The 16,731-nt window shown below is 45.8% G+C and overlaps 1 protein-coding gene across 3 annotated transcripts in view; it reads left to right on the top strand.

Annotated features, from left to right (window-relative positions):
• Positions 1 to 16,731, top strand: part of CNTNAP2 (contactin associated protein 2) — a 1,946,064-nt gene that overhangs the window by 1,738,337 nt on the left and 190,996 nt on the right. For all 3 annotated transcript variants that reach the window (XM_046020922.1, XM_046020925.1, XM_046020923.1), the window contains one exon: positions 15,601 to 15,837. In XM_046020922.1, the coding sequence (XP_045876878.1) occupies positions 15,601 to 15,837 (237 nt within the window). The remainder of the gene's footprint in view (positions 1 to 15,600; positions 15,838 to 16,731) is intronic.

Here is a 16,731-nt window from a genome sequence, read left to right as displayed (position 1 = left end):
ATGTTCTTCACATGCTGTTTTTTAACTGTGGTAAAATCCACAGGCGAGTTCTTCAGAGCTAGGGTGGGAGAGAGCACAGGCCGTCCGTGTTTGCCAACAACTTTACCCAGAGGAGAGGTACACTTTCTCCTATCTTCCTGGCAGCAGCTGGTGTTACTGGAGTGGAGTGAGGGGCCGCCTCCCCCAGAAACAGAGATACCCTCAGTGGCTCCCTTGACGTTTACATCTCAAAGAGATGACTCCTGGGTTTCCCCCCCACCCCAAGCTGTTCCCGGTTGTAAAACTGACAAAGACTCTTGTGAAAACATTTACATCTCAAAGGGGAAGGCAAGAATTTTCAATGGCATGTTTTCTTAAGTAAATGTTTTAAGAAGAGAGAAGTCAGGGGTCCAGGTTCAGGAGGAAACCCGTGGAGTGCTGAGTCAAGCTGAGGGGAACGCAGCGGCCATCTTGGTCGGACTGTGCCGGCGATTCTCACCTGGGGCGACGATGGGACCCCAGGTATCTGGAAAAGCGTGGTGGCTTTGAGTTGCTACCTCCAGCGACAGGCTGCAGGCAGAATTCCCGCATTCCCACGTTGCGCTGGGAAATCCCTCCTGACAAAGACTTGTGGGTGCGACCTAGACGGCAGCAGGGCCCCCGTGAGGAAGCACTGCTCTCAGTTATGGAGTCTAGAATAGGAGATTAGGGGGTCAGGTCAAACCTCAGTTGGCCTGGCAAGTGTTCTGTGCACTATAACGTCAAAATGCAAAAGATCAAGGCAGGAGGAGGAAACGGGCAGACACAGACACAAAGCTTTTGGATTAAGAGAAGCAGAAGCAGTCTTGGTGGGGAATGAGTCGCCTTGCTTGAGAGTTCATGATACAAAAATAAGCTGTTTTTTCTTTTTGACTTATTTTGGCAAGCCCTTTGAAAGGATTGTCAAAGTCATCAACACAGATCTCTCTAGAACCCACGGATGTCTAGAGAACTTCCAGAATTCTGTGTTCTTTCTGTTATTCCCAGTGTAACTGAGCCCAAGTCCATCTGCCCGATGCAAAGCAAAGCCAACCACAGAGACATCGAGTTGGCAGCAAGGAAAGAGTTTCTTCAAGAGGCAGCCAAGTGAGGAGACAAGCCTCAAATCCACCTTCCTAAAGCGGGAGGGAACACATGGTTGAGAATCAGAGGGGTTGAGCATACACACACATTGATGGAAAGAGCAGGGAATTAGTACTGTTCACGAGGAAAATGGGTCGTGTGCACTGAGTGACATACATGAGCGTATATCCGGTGTTCAGCATGGAGGGGGACTTCACATCAGCATGAGGCAAAATTCGGCCTCTGGCTGTTGCCTGGTGAACTGGGGAGACTCCGAGCCCTGAGGCTTGCCCCTGCCTATCCCAAAGATGTCTCCAAAAGTTCTTGGTCTTGTCACAAGAGAGAATTCAAGGACAGACACCCAACGCAGCAGACCAGCAGCAACACAAGCAGTAACGTTTAATTAAGTGAAAATATACTCCCAAGATGTGAGAGCCCACAAACTCCAAGGTGAGAGCTGGGCACCCTGGGTTTCTGTCGTTTATTGACATTTGTTAACTAGAGAGTGGAATATTCATTACTTGGGGCAGGGGTTTCTTGGAAGCAGTTTTTTGTGCTTTTTCTTCTGGATTTGGTAGGGGGTTTTCGATCATGGTACCCGCCATCTTTGATCTGCCTGGTTTGATCTGGCTTCTTGTGGAACTGCTGCCTGGACAGGCCTCTCTGACTTTCCCCATAGCTGGCCTCTAGGTATCCTGTTAGAACCTGACTGCCAGCTCTAACAACATCAGGAGGTTATCTCAGGATGAAGAGAAGGAGCTATGGGCATACTCCAACAGCCAGTATATACGGGATGAGGTCTTGGGCTCATTATCTCGGGTAAGGAGAGCAGGGCTTTGCTTGTTCCCAAGACGGAACCTTTATCGGCTGACCTTGAGTCCAGAGTTTCTGCAGAGAAAGCTAGTAGGCTTGTTGGTGGGGACTGAAAGACATAGCAGCAATGAGGAGGAGACAGTTCTCTGAAAAACAAGCTTGAACTTTCTGTTGCTTTCGACTTCATTAGCCCCACAGGGCACGGTTTCACCAGCAGCGCCCCACCCATCACCCTTCATGAGATCCTTTCTTCTCTTGGGTTCCATGGCGGTGTACTCGCCTGCTTTCCCTCCCACCTTTTGCTTGCCATGACTTAGTCTCCAGACTTTGCTTCTCTCATGAATTCTGCACCCGTTTATCCAACTGTCTACTCAGCATCTCAACTTGGTTGTCACGAGGCAAAACGGCAAATAGAACCCAGAAGCTTCTCCATGGACCCTCTCAGCTTCTCACTGCCGAGATCAAGGACGCTTACTCTTATCTTAATAGGACCTGCTTCTGCCGCACTCAGCCTCCAGGCCACATCTGAGTTTCTGCTCCTGCCAGTACAATTGCCTCTGCCCCACCATACCACAGGTGAAGTCAACCACTAGTAGCCCCATATGTTTTCCTACCCTGGCCCTTTATTTTTTTTTTTCCGAAGAGTTTATTTGACAGAGAGAGAGAGTGCCCAAGTGGGGGCAGAGGCGGGAGGGAGAAACAGACTCCCCGCTGAGCACGGAGCCCGACGTGGGACTCGATCCCAAGACCCCGGGATTATGACCTGACCCAAAGGCAGATACTCAACCAGCTGAGCCACCCAGCACCCTACCTTGACCCTTTAGTGAGCAAAATTTCTTAGCTTTTACAATCCTCGCTCTCGATTTTACAGTTAGAGTTTTAACATATGAGGTAAGTTGTGAGAGCCACTATTTTTACCTCGTTTTCTCACACTCCGACATAAGCAGATGGACCATGTACTCAACCTCCTGGGGAACCTCACAAGGCAGCCGGTTAACGGCCGGGTTTCCGGGTGCCGAGCCGCCTTCTCAGGCAGAGCTCCCATGTGTGGACGCGCTCAGAGAGACTTTGGACCTAAGAAAAGAGCCAATCCCATGGTTCACCTTCTCCGTACAGCAGCTCCTGTGCCTCAAAGACAAATGCTTCAGGGACTCTGTGGTCCTCCTCCCAGTTCTCTAATGACCACTCGTGCCGTCTAGTCGAGAGAAGCTGTTTTGTTTTTTTTTTAAAGATTTTATTTATTTATTTGACAGACAGAGATCACAAGTAGGCAGAGAGGCAGGCAGAGAGAGAGGAGGAAACAGGCTCCCCGCTGAGCAGAGAGCCCAATGCGGGGCTCGATCCCAGGACCCTGGGATCATGACCTGAGCCGAAGGCAGAGGCTTAAGCCACTGAGCACCCAGGCACCCCAAGAGAAGCTGTTTTAATGTAAAGGCCCCAGTTTTGCCATCAGCATGGAAGATTTTTTTCCCAACAGATTTACAATTTCATATACATTTTGACTCTCTTGGTAAGGACTGAACTAAAATTTATGAGAATGAATGGCAGCACAGAAAAAGACTGGAACAAAAGAAATTAGTATCACGACACAAATATTGGAGAAGGGATGGTCACTCGCAGCCTCACCGCTCCCCCCGCCATGATTCCCTAAGGATGCGAGACAACACCCCAGTTCACTAGCCCGAGCGATCACAGTTGCCCCATAGGTGCCTCATTCTCTCCCTTCCTCCACCGGTTTCCGCTGTCCAGGTCCCAATCTCGAGGGGCCCACTCTTCCCCTCCCGGTCCCACTGTCACATCCCCACGGTGTTGCTCATTCATTTTAATTCTACTTTCTTATGTTTCATCTTCCTTCCCGATGCTCAACCCCATTCTCTCCCCATCACTGCCACCCACCCGAGTGTGTTTTATACATGGCCTCCCAGCCTGCTCTCTATATATCTGTACAAAAATATATGTATGTTCTGGAAACTTCATAGCATTGCCTTTCGCATGTCATAATTTATATAAATGGTATTGCACCACAAATCTCATCTGTTTCTTGCTCTTTCACTCAGCCTTATGCTTTTAAGATGTATTTGTATAGTTCTGTGAATACTGTGTGTGTAGTGGGCCATTCTGTGTACACCGACGCTTTATTTATTCCGTCCCCTAAAGATGAATACCTGAATTTCCCAAACTCTGCTACCACACCATTTCATGAGCGCTTATGCCCGTCGAGGGTTCAAGGGTTCCTCGTGTGTGTGTGTGTGCACGCGTGTGCACAGGAAAATTACTGAATCCTAGGGTATATACATACTTAATTTCAGCAAGTACTGCTTACTTGATCAGTTTCTGGGTGTAAACTTCAGGCTTTATTGGTCAAATTCTCTAATTCTGTCAATAATCTATCCTTGGTAGCTCTGTATAATTTGAGGCCATTTGGCTAGTTAAATGTGTCCATGACCTTTCCAGGGTATTGTATCCTTATTCCTCATGGTGTTTTCCATCCCACAGCTTTACCTCTGCTCTTCAAACCACTGCAATGTCCCTGCTGTGACTAATATTTTCCTGGTGTTTTGTGCAGGTGTTGGTACCCTTTTATTTAAAAGTATCTCAGCTATCTTGGGGCGCCTGGGTGGCTCAGTGGGTTAAGCCTCTGCCTTCAGCTCAGGTCATGATCTCAGGGTCCTGGGATTGAGCCCCGCATGGGGCTCTCTGCTCCACGGGGAGCCTGCTTCCTCCTCTCTCTCTGACTGCCTCTCTGCCTACTTGTGATCTCTGTCTGTCAAATAAATAAATAAAATCTTTAAAAAAAAAAAAAAAAGCATCTCAGCTATCCTGATGGTGAATCTTATAAAAATTTGATTTGAGAATCTCTGCCTTTTTCTTCGTTTATGGTAACGAGGGTTATTTCTTCATTTATGGTAACGAGGGTTATTACCTACATTTTCAATTTACTGTGTTTTGTCTAATGTTCGCCCGCCCACTTGCCCCTCATCTGCTTTACACTGATTGAACTGAACCATCACTCAGTTGATCGGGAGGTCATGCATTTATACTCCCATTCCTCTGGCAGCCACGCCTAACTTACCAAGACTCATACTTATGCTTTTTTTCTCTATCATTCACAAAAACAAAATAATACCTCTGTTCTGAATGAGGCAAAAAACCAAGAACACTCTGACCTCCTTCCCCACCTTACTGCCTGCTGTGGTGAAAAGCATTTACAGTTTTAATTGCAGAATCTTATCAGCGTACTTATTTTAATTGCATTTACCAAGTTTTTCTCTTCACCTACTCTTATTTCCCATATCATATTACCTCTTGGATTCATTTCCCATTTTACTCGAGGGCAATTTTGACTAAGAAAAACTGCATAGGTGGATCCTTCCAAGACTCACGTGTTTACAGATCTCTTCACTGGTCGCCATATTTAAGTCAACGCTCTCGAGATACTGTCTTCTACCTACAACGTTGCCATTGAGAAGTTTGACACGAGTTACATTCTTATTACTGAACTTCTCTTTCTTCTCCTTTAGCGTTCCTTAACTATAATGCAGCACTCCTAGCCTTTTGGGGGCCGGTCTGCTGAAAGCCTGTGTCCCTCTTCTCAGAATGATGTTTTGTATGAATAACATAAAATATACGAAATTACAAAGGAAACCAAATATATTGAAATAAAGTTACCGAACATTTAAAACAGCAAATTAGTGATACCATAGAAATACAAGCGCTATAAATAACAAGACCTAGTTAGCATCAGACCTAGTAACTACCTTAAGTTCAACTTCATCATGACCATGAATGACACTTCAAAAACTCTGTGGCTACTATGTACTAGGAATACATCTACAATTTTCTATCAGCAACAGTGATACAGGTACTGCTTATCTTGCTGTGATTTTCCCACAATCCTAATTGAAGAGAATGCTAAATTTCATTTAGAGGCTAGTGAAAATTTTGACCATGGAAGGTGTTTCCCATCCCATTCTCCAGCCTCCAGTCTCCTATAGATGAACACCTGAGATTTGGGATCTTAGGTTACAAACCACAACTATAGGTATAGGTGTAGGGTTTTTTCTTATCTACTCTGTTTAGTATTTTAAGAGCCTCTTCATTCGGAAGGCCAGTATTTATTCTAGAATATTCTGAGTCATTATGTCTTCAAGCAGTTCCTTCCCCTGAGTTACTCTCTTCTTATGAAGTTATTAACTTTAGTTCTTAACTTTTCCTTCATTCTTTTAACCTCTTTAGCCTTTCCTGTTGCCTTTGGGGAGGGTTTACTGACCCAATATTTCAACCCCGTAAAACATTCTCCTGCTCTATCTGATATGTCCTTCGAGCCCTCCTTGGAAATCCTTATTTTAACAATTATAGTTTTTTAATTCTCAGCATCTCCAACCAATTCGTCTTCATCGTCGTTTGTCATCACCCCGTGTGTCCAGTATCACAGAGGAATCATTAGCTAATCTTGCTGCTATTTCATGTCAGCCCAGTAATGAAGATGTCATTACGCTGCATCCTCTGTGCCTGCTGCCCTCAGTCCTGCCCCTCCCGACACAGGAGTCTTTCCTTTGTCATGTTGGCTTTCCTCAGAGGCCTTGCCATTTTTCCATACAAGCTCCATCCATCCCTTGAGATTATAAAATGCATTCTCCTGTCTTGTCTGCCTGAGGGGAGAAGTTAACACTCAAGCCCTAGGCTGTGCTCCTCAAGGACAGTTAAGAGTGAGGAGGAAACTCTCATCTCAGGACGTGGAACCGCTAGTTCGCATCTGCCTCAACCCCTTCCTGTCCCCACCTCCAGGTGTCTGTCACGTTCACAGGTACGACTTCAAAATGCCCCTCTCCCAACCAGACAGGGACACCCAGCTTCTGTTGTAATTGATTCTTTTTTTTTTTTTCAAATGAAAAAGAGAGAGAGATCACAAGTAGGCAGAGAGGCAGGCAGAGAGAGAGGAAAGCAGGCTGCTCGCTTAGCAGAGATCCCGATGCGGGGCTCAATCCCAGGACCCTGGGATCATGACCTGAGCTAAAGACAGAGGCTTTAACCCACTGAGCCACCCAGGCGCCCCTGTTGTAATTGATTCTTAAACCAGTGGTTATCTTTGCCCACTAAAGCTACTCTCCCCTTACCTGTTCCCCGCTGCTACCCCAGAAGGTCCATCTCAAAAGAATCAGATCATATAGCCTTTTGCTGTTTTCCTATTTTCCTTGACATCTGGATATTACTTAACATTCATAACTATGCCCTCCTTGCAATCCTGACCTCAAGATGCACCATATTCTGTTCGCAGCCTTTCTGATACCCCCTTTCCTCCCCTCCCTCTCCATCCCCAAGCTCCTCTTCTTTTCCTCCCCCCTCGTGTCTTGGAAAGCCCTTATAGCCTGCAAGGCTAGTGATCAGAGCCATGATGATCCCTCCCAGATCTATAAATCCAGCCTTGACCTGGAATCAACATCTGCAAAGACTTGTTTGACTCTGCAGTCTGAGAGGTGGGAGAACGAGGTGACAGGTGGAAAGGACAGGGTGTTCTTGACTTTGGATGAAGGAGAATGGATCCACTTTTTATGTAGCAAAGACTTAAAGACAGATAATGAAGACCAAGAGAGAGGTGAATCAGCCTGGGTCAGGTCCCTGGCCTCGTGGTGTGTGGGTGTCTCTGTGTCTGTCTTCATGTGTGTGTGTGTCAGAGAGAGAGAGAGAGAGGACATAGGATATGTTAAAATCAACAGAAAGAAGATGCTTATTTTGCTCCAAAGATGGACGGTAGTCACCAACAAGATACAGAATAAGAACAATAACATAAAGATATTTGTAGAAGAGATATTTAGACAGAGTTCCCAGCTGATGGATTTGGAATTTGGGTTCGTGGGGAAATCTGCTAAGGGACCGTTTATACCTCAACATTTGGATCAGACTAGGATGTGGTGGTTTAGCAGTGTCTCCTCTCTCTGACCCCACTTTTGTGAGAGACTTGGAGCCGTGAGACTCACCGCAGAGAGCCACCCTCTGAAGTGGCCCCATCTCAGCAGATGGTGGGGGCGACTGGCCACCCAGCATGCAGGGCTATGGCCTCAAAGAAGTGTCTCATCTCTGTTGACCTCGAGATCAGTTTGGGCATATGTATTCCTTGCTCTGAATAGCCATCCTTGTGGCTCCAGAGACAGGTTGCTGCCAAGTGGTGACTGCCTTACCTCAGATATTAACCATTCTGTTGGCGTCTTCCATTTTAATTAAGCACAGCAATGCCTAGAACCATATTATGTGTCGGAGAAGAGTCTCAATGGAGCAAGCCCCAAAAATCAAGATGGCAGCTATAGCGAGAATACAGGCTTAATAGCCCGAAAGCCTGGGAGGGAATTATGGCCACTGGCCACTTCCTGGCTGGTGGAACACTGTGCACACCCACTCTCTTGGTCTGTTTCTTCTTCTGTAAAGGGAAGATAGTAAAAATAATTATCCCAGAGTTAGAACATACAAAGTTTGGAACAATCTCTGGTGAAACTAGTATTCAGTTAACACTAGCTTCTGAAATAGCTAGGAATTTATTATGCTCACCCTGCCCGCATGGCCTCCAGAATGAAGTCAGACCCCCTACCATCCTCCCCATCACAGAGCAGTTCACGCTGAGAGGCACCGGAGTGTTCTGTGCTCTCGGAAACCCAGTGCTCCCTGCGCCTCTATTTTGACGTCTACTTCTAGTTTCAATAGTTTGCCCTCACAGAGACTGCATGTCCTTTTGCTCTGAGGACATAAGAAAATCCATGCAGTGATAATGAACTTTGAAAAAAAATCTATTCTATTGAGTGAAGTTATGAATGAGCACTCATGAGCATTATCTGAGAAAGCAATTCTCCAAACCCCAGCTCTCTGCGTATGTAAAAGCTTTTTCACACATGCCCTCCAATATCTAGCTGACAGAGGCATCCCGGATCAGTACTTGTCAGTCAATCAGCTGCACCGAATAATGTGATCCAACATCCTTGAACTCCCCCCACTACCGAAAAGTCTTCGCCATTCTGAGGTTCTCATCTTAACTGGATAATGGGGTTTTATTTTACACACCTGTACTGATGCTGCGGGAGTGTTTTTTGTGGGTTCAAGTTGACAGCTGAGACCTAAGAGACCACAGTCACATATAGAACGGGAGACGGCAGGTGCAGCATCTACAGCCGGGGAAGCCCAGCCCGCCCAAGCACATCGCAGCATTTGCCCACTCACCTGCCCCGGCCAGGAATGGTCTGGGTGGGTCACCTGGACACAGACAAGTCACGGTTCTCTTCCCACCAGTCTTTTATAACATCGAGGTTCAGGGCCTTCAAGGCAACTTGTAGTTCCCCAAATCCAGATAGGGTCCCACACGGCAGACGAGAGAGAGAAAACAGCCATCCTAATCCCACACCTTCCAGGAAAATAGTCTCAGGCAGGCCTGGACCAGCCCACGCTCGATGTCAACCCTACACTCCCTGTATTAGCCTGCTCAGGCTGCCATAACAAAATACCACCGGCAGAAATTGACTTCTCACAGTTCTGGAAGCCAGAAGTCCATGATCAAGATGCCGGGACTGGTGTCTCCTGAGGCTTCGCCCCTTGTAGACCTTGTAGACCACTGCTTCCCGCTGTGACCTCACACAGCCATTTCTCTGTGCACACATCCCTGGTGTCTCTCCCTCTTCTTATGCAGAACGCCGCGCCTGTTGCGCTGGAGCCCTGATGACCTCATTTAAGCTCAGTTACCTCTTTAAAGGCCTTATACACAGTCCTCTGGGGACTAGTCTTCAACAGAGGGATTTGGGGGCAACACAATGCCTTCCCTAACACTCAGGATACTCCTGGGACACACAATGGCAGCTACCATTAGCTGAGCATTATTGCAAAGGGCTGTATTATCCCCTCTTATTAATACGACCCTGCGAGGTGCATATTGTTGTGCTAATTTCACACACAAGGAGACGGAGGCCAGAGAGAGGCTGGGAAGATCACACAGGCAGGGAGCAGCAAAGCCTTTGTGACTTTGTGACTCACACGTTCCTCACCCCAGTCCACTGCCTCTCGTGGGTCACACTGCACCTGGCACCCTAGTGTATTGTTAGTAGTAGGTCTCCTCTGTCCTTTTAGCTCCGCCTTTCCCAGCATCTGGCACATGTGAACTGATCAGTGGCTTCGCGTTTCTGAGCACCCCACTGGAACTCCCTGTCTTGTTCTCCCTCCCCTCCCACCTGCCTCTCCCACCTGCAGGCAGCTCCCCCTTGCCTTTTTATTCTGAAGCCCTCTTCCCAGGGATATGCTCTTGGATACTCTTCCCATCAGCCTTTCAGTGGGATCTATCCTATGACCATCCCCACACCGCTCCCACTCCTGACCCCACTTAACCTCACCTGACTTCTTGCTCTCAGAGTGGACTTCACAACTTCTAACACAGGAGGGACTTGACCTGCTTACTAAGTCTATTATTAAATTCTCCCTTCCCCTCTGCAAAAATATAAGCTTGACACGGGTGAAGACTCTCTAAAGACCTTCTAAACATCTAGACAAGGTCTGGCTCGTAACAGACATGAAATAAACAATCACTGAGTGGATGCATTAGATCTCACCTGTGTGAGCTTTGGTGCAATTCCTTTCCATGGTGAATGAATGGCCAGTGTCTCTGGGCAAAGGGCTCTGGAATTCCACTTAGCTCCTTTGAAAATGACTAAGCTCTGAGTTTGAGGACACTGTATGTTTTAGGACTCCTTTGATTATTATTTTCATGCATTTTATCTCATTTAATACCTGATTCTTTTGCCCCAATCTTGTGTGCATTCGGTGGTTGTATTCTCATTATGGGTAGATACAGTCTTTTCATAATTAATCTTTAATTGCAATACTTGAAGAGCATTTCCCATGAAAAGTGATTTACAAATGAAACCCACATCTCACCTTGGATAATTATCACGGGTCTGACTAATGTGTGTGGAGCCCTGCATGGCAGGGGGCTCTCTCCAATGACAGTGTGTTGATTTTTTAATTAACAGAGGTGAAGTAGCATTTTTGCTTGCAGACCTACAATTTAAACTTGTGACATCTGTCACCAAGAAAGATTTCTATAGAACACATAAGTTGAACTCAAGTAATTATTGCCAGTTCTAGTGCATTTTCACCTTTTGCATAATATATAATGACCACTTTCAGGACAAAAGATTTTTCTTCATATCGACTAAATCAGTAAAAGTACTTTCAGTTCAGTGACCCATTTAATAAATCAGGGGCCATCTAAGGAAGAAGAGAGCGTAATTTATTTAGTTTTCTTTTATAGAGAGAGCAATGAAATGCCATTTACTTGCTTTACAAATTAAGAAAAGCGAGTACAAAAGTTTATTTAATGAATGCAACAGCTAAAAATTAGACCACAGTCATATTTTATGGTCAATTAACAGAGGTGGGGGGAAGGTCAGGCAACAGTGCAGAGAAGCAGATTTAGGAGAAATTGAGAGTAATTTACTGAAATATAGGGACAGAGACACGTAAGCACAGAGGGGGACGTTGTACACCTTGAACCAGACTCATTCAGAGCTGGAAGGAACCAGAGACAAAATCTAGTTCAGACCCCCTTTATATGGCTAGGAAACCCTGTTGCTGAGGGACATGAGGGTCCTTGAGGAAAGACACACACCCAAAGCCAAATAGCCAACGGAGCTGACAGGAAGAGATATACAGACCCAGAGGCAGGAAGGAAGACCAAGACCAGAAAGAATCAAAGATAGGCAGAAAAATCTACCCCCCCAACTCCTCTTGGAATGAGGCCTATATACATAAATAATGAAGTGCACAATATATCTGTTTGCCTTAATGATATGATAAAAATATCATCTAACCTCGATTGATTTGCTCTGCCAATTGGACCTTTTAAAATGTTCGGGATTTTTTTGTCTTATTAATGTTTGCTCAGTCTTTTAAAAATCTCTACTTCAAACTCTCAACTGTTAGTGAGACCCATTAAGTATGTTATTTTTAAAGTAAAATATATTCCAGGAACGCCTGGTGGTTCAGTCGGTTAGCCATGGTCTCCTAGGATCCAGCCTTGCCTCTCTCCCTGCTCGGTGGGAAGCCTTAGGGGTGTTTTTTAATGGGTTCAAGTTGATAACCCTCTCCCTCTGCCCCTCCCACTGCTAGTACACAGAAACACTCTCTCATAAAGAAATACAATCCTTAAAAAATAAGATAAAATATATTCCAGATAGATTAACGATGACAGTGTTAAGAGAAGTGAAATCAGGGGCGCCTGGGTGGCTCAGTGGATTAAGCCGCTGCCTTCGGCTCAGGTCATGATCTCAGGGCCCTGGGATCGAGCCCCGCATCGGGCTCTCTGCTCCCGGGGAGCCTGCTTCCTCCTCTCTCTCTGCCTACTTGTGATCTCTCTCTCTGTCAAATAAATAAGTAGAATCTTTGAAAAAAAAAAAAAAGAGAAGTGAAATCATAAAAGTGCTAGAAGAAAATACAGTTGAATAATGATATTATTTTGGATTAGGTTTATTATGTTATTTTTAGATTGGGCTTTATAAGCTTAATGCCAAAGACACAAATCATACAAATAAGAAAGAGGGATGTGACTACCTAAACATTCAGAGGAAAAAAGAAACACCATGTGTAAGTTAAAGACACAGGCTGGGAGGCTATGGCCACCAACTGTGTAACAAAGAGGGAAAGCCCAAAATATTGTTATCAATCAATAAGAAATATATCTTCTTTTATTTTCCCAAAAAGGCAAAGCATATGAAGAAATAAAAACTAAGAATGGGGAAAACATAAAAAGTATTCAACTCACAGTGCTTGAAGATATGCAAATTAAAACAATAAACTCTTTTTTCTCTCTAGCCTATAAATCCAAAGGCATGCTCTCTGGTATTCGAATTGGTGTGAAGGTGGGAATCCCATATCCTGCCTGTGAAATACAAATGGACAAACTCTTAGAGGAAAATGTATTTCAAATGTTTTTAAAATGTATGTGCCTTTGTATCCAGCAAATTGCACTTCTAAGAATTAATTCTAAGGAAGTACTGAACAGGTGGCAAAGGTTTTCTACAAGGATATTTATTAGAGTGTCACGTAAAATGAAAATCAGACTAAGCTTAAAAACCCAATGGTAATGAGATGGCAAAGAAGTTACAGAGCATTCATGGAACGGGATGCTTTGCAGATATTAACCAAGATGTTCTAGGTGTACATTTATTGCTTGGAAAGCATTTTATGATATATTGAGTGCAAAAAGCAAATTTCAAAACATTGTGTATATCATCATCCCATTTTCTCCTTTGTTTTTTTTTTTTTTTTACACGTATGCATGTACATAGATGAACATAGAAAAAGCAGGGCACCTGGGTGGCTCGGTTGGTTAAGCATCTGCCTTCAGCTCAGGTCATGATCCTGGAGTTCTGGGATCGAGTCCTGTATCGGGGGTCCCTGCTCAGCGGAGCATCTGCTTCTCCCTCTCCCTACGCACACCCTCTGTTTGTACTCTCTCTGTCAAATAAATAAATACCTTTTTTTTGAAAAAGTAGAAAAAGCTCTTTGCTGAAAGTAAAAGTAGTTATATCTGTGCAGCCTTAGAGATTCTCTTTCTCATTTGCTTCTCAGTGTGTTTATGGTTTGCCCAGTGAAAAATGGTTACATTTGCAATACGGAAAAGGAGTGAGCAGAAGAAATCTAAAAACAACGACTTAAAAACTTCAACGTATTTTCATAGGCTGTAATTGTCTTAATGGACTAGTGACAATAATGTAAAGGACTGGGGGCTTATTGAATGAGAGGCCCTTCGGGGACCCCTTATTCCAAGAGCAAAAGCCGTTGCTAAAATGATGGACGCCAAATTGAAATTTTAACACACAAAGAGTGACTAATGGATTGAAATTCCTCCAAACCATAGCAAAGGCCCAGATTCTCCTCAGCACAGAGGTGTATGAAGCAGAGCGGACGAGCAGATTGCAGAATGGGAAATCCTTCCAAGTGGTTGCTTTTACAGCTTCTTCTGCCGGCTGCCGTCCCGTAGCTTTGATCAAAAAGGGCACTGGACTCCCTTCAATTAATCCTCTGTCCAGTTATTGTATTTGATAATAAATAATCATCCCTGGAGAAGCCTCATTCAAACCTGTGCACTCCTCCACGAGAGAACGCAAGGCTTGGGTTTATAAAGGTAACGGAGCGAGTCATTGGCCATTTCACGGCCAAGGACTTACACACATAAGCAAATTGGTCTATCTCTGCAACGGAAGCCTTTGATCCACCAGCCCTGTCCGATGAGTCTGCTCGATTGTGTGCTTTTTCTCAGTGGCCCCGAATAAGTGATCAGAATCCATCCCCAGCTACTGGTCGCACCCAAACACTGACAATCCTATTCACCACTCCAGTTGGACAGGCATCCAGACCTCTGTCTCAGAAACGCATACGTCGACAGGGGCCCCGACCCTGAAGTCCTTCGGGATTTAATGGTCAACACAGGACGGAGTTTAACACCATACACTCGAACATAAAAACTCTCACAACTTTGCCATTTTGGAGCGACAACTCTTTGAGTAAACCTCAGAGCTTGCCTAAGCCTCAGCCTCCTCATCTGAACAATGGGGGTAATCACGGTAATGCCTGCCCTGCCAGGCTGTTGAGAGAATCGGGTGAATAACATTTAAGGAAGGTGCTTAGGGGAGTACCTACCACCCAGCCCTCAGTAAAAAATAACTTTTATTGACAGTATTTTTTTTTTTACTAAATCCCCAGCAGATATTTCTTTTAATAATTTTAATGACTACACATTTTGTTTACTTTCTGGAAAAGTTTGTTACCCTGACAGGCAGACATGTATATAAACTTGAGTTCCTCCTTCTGTACCAGCTGCGGGAAAAAAAAAATTGTAGCCAAGGTTATTACAGACATAATTAAATTCACTCGTGATATAATGCTCCAGTGAATCTTTCTGTGAAATTTGTTAGGAATATTTTAATATTTTCATGCTCATGAACCTGTGTCCAACTCTGTAACTTAGAAAATCAGAGAGAACTTGCTCGTTGTGCTGTATGTCTTGCAATGGCATTTAGACAAAAAGCAGTAAAATCTAACCTGAGCTGGTAATCCATATGGTGTGGCTGACTTCTGGGTAAAATTATCCATTCCAGCTTCTGACCACCCGGACAAGATGTCCGGGAACCTTTCATGGGAATTTGAAAGAGACTATTTCCTAAGACAGGACCCACATGTACAGTCAATTTCAAATGGATTTGTGCCTTCCAACTAATTGACTTGTTAACTGTGCTAATATATTCATGTTTCTCTGCCTTTTTATATTTCTTTCAATAGATAATGCTATGGAAGTGAATGTCCTGGGATTAAAGAACAAAAAAAAAAGCAAAAAAAACAAAACAAACAAACAAAAAACCTAGAGAGTTCTATAAACTTCTTTAGGAAACCAGACTAGACTTCCAAAACAGCATATATAATCTTTGTGGCTCTCCAAACATTTTATTTCGGTAGCAAATGTATGGCTTCTCCAAAGACAGCCTCTTTTAATCAGACATTATGGCCAAAGGGGGGAGAGATTTGAGCTTTTCAGGTAGGCAGGGCCCTCTGGAAAGTGAGGGTGCAGGCCACGCTTTGCAGCGCACCAAGCCTGCCACTGCGGTCCCAGCGCAATGAAGGGGCTGTGGAGCCACAACAGAGCTTACCCGGTCTGAGCCCCGTGCCTTCTGTCGTTCGCAGGTGGCGCCGGGGGCCAGCAGGGCTTCCTCGGCTGCATCCGCTCCCTGAGGATGAATGGGGTGACGCTGGACCTGGAGGAAAGAGCGAAGGTCACGTCCGGGTTCAAACCCGGCTGCTCGGGCCACTGCACCAGCTACGGGGCCAACTGTGAGAACGGAGGCCGGTGTCTAGAGAAATACCACGGCTACTCCTGCGACTGCTCGCACACGGCCTACGACGGCACATTTTGCAACAAGGGTAAGGCAGAGCCCGTTCCCGTGGCGTTCCCACACCTCTCTTTAAACTGAAATCGTCTATGCCGTGATTTCTCAGCTGTCCCCAGTGTGCTGTGTTCTGAGAGTAAGGTGTTCAGAATTCTCCTCCCACCTTAGGTAAGAAGTCTAAATCCTACCCCGATCTCTGCCATTTACTGAGATGAGAGAAGCTCTGGGAGGGGGTGTGCGCACTTTCACCCGAATCCTAGAGGAGTGCACACCGACTAGAACATCCCACGGCAAACAGCCACATTGCACCTTGATGGTGAGTGACAGCATGAGTGGCCTCTGAAAGGGGACTCAGGCCTGACCCTCCCCCTCAGGGAGGTCAGGGTGAGGGGCCTGGCATGCTCACAGACTGATGGATGGTTCCGTGAGTCGGTCAGGGCAGCCCAGCCGTCCCGACGCCCACGCCGGCCCTGGCTGCTGCCGAGAGACTGGGTTGGAGCTGGACTCACAGCGAGAGCGGTCTGGCCAGCGACCGTCGCTACCATGATCATTATCCTTGCACAGGATGCCTCTGTGAGCGGCCCCCAGCCTTAGCCCCGCGGCAGGTGGAGGGAGATACCACATCTAATCAGCCGGCTTAGGGCACCTGTTATTAGCACATCATTTCAGGGTCGAATGAGTCCTCTAATCCCTAATAAATTCTGCAGAGCCAATCAGCAGACCACGGGAGCCCAATGCATATGCATGTTGTCATTCAAGATCCGCCCTGTGATCCCACCCGCGGGAAGAAATGCGCTCGCGCCGCTGGTCTGCTCTGCTGGTCTGCGGCCTCATTCCCCGCACGTCAGCAAGACGGCAGGAGCGCGGCAGAGCGGCCCTTTCCTAAGCTACCACGGAAGCGCGTGAAATCACTCTTCTCTTTCTCAGT

Source organism: Meles meles, chromosome 10 (genome assembly GCF_922984935.1).
Source record: "Meles meles chromosome 10, mMelMel3.1 paternal haplotype, whole genome shotgun sequence".
Taxonomy (NCBI): Eukaryota; Metazoa; Chordata; class Mammalia; order Carnivora; family Mustelidae; genus Meles; species Meles meles.
This window is presented reverse-complemented; position numbering and strand designations above follow the sequence as displayed.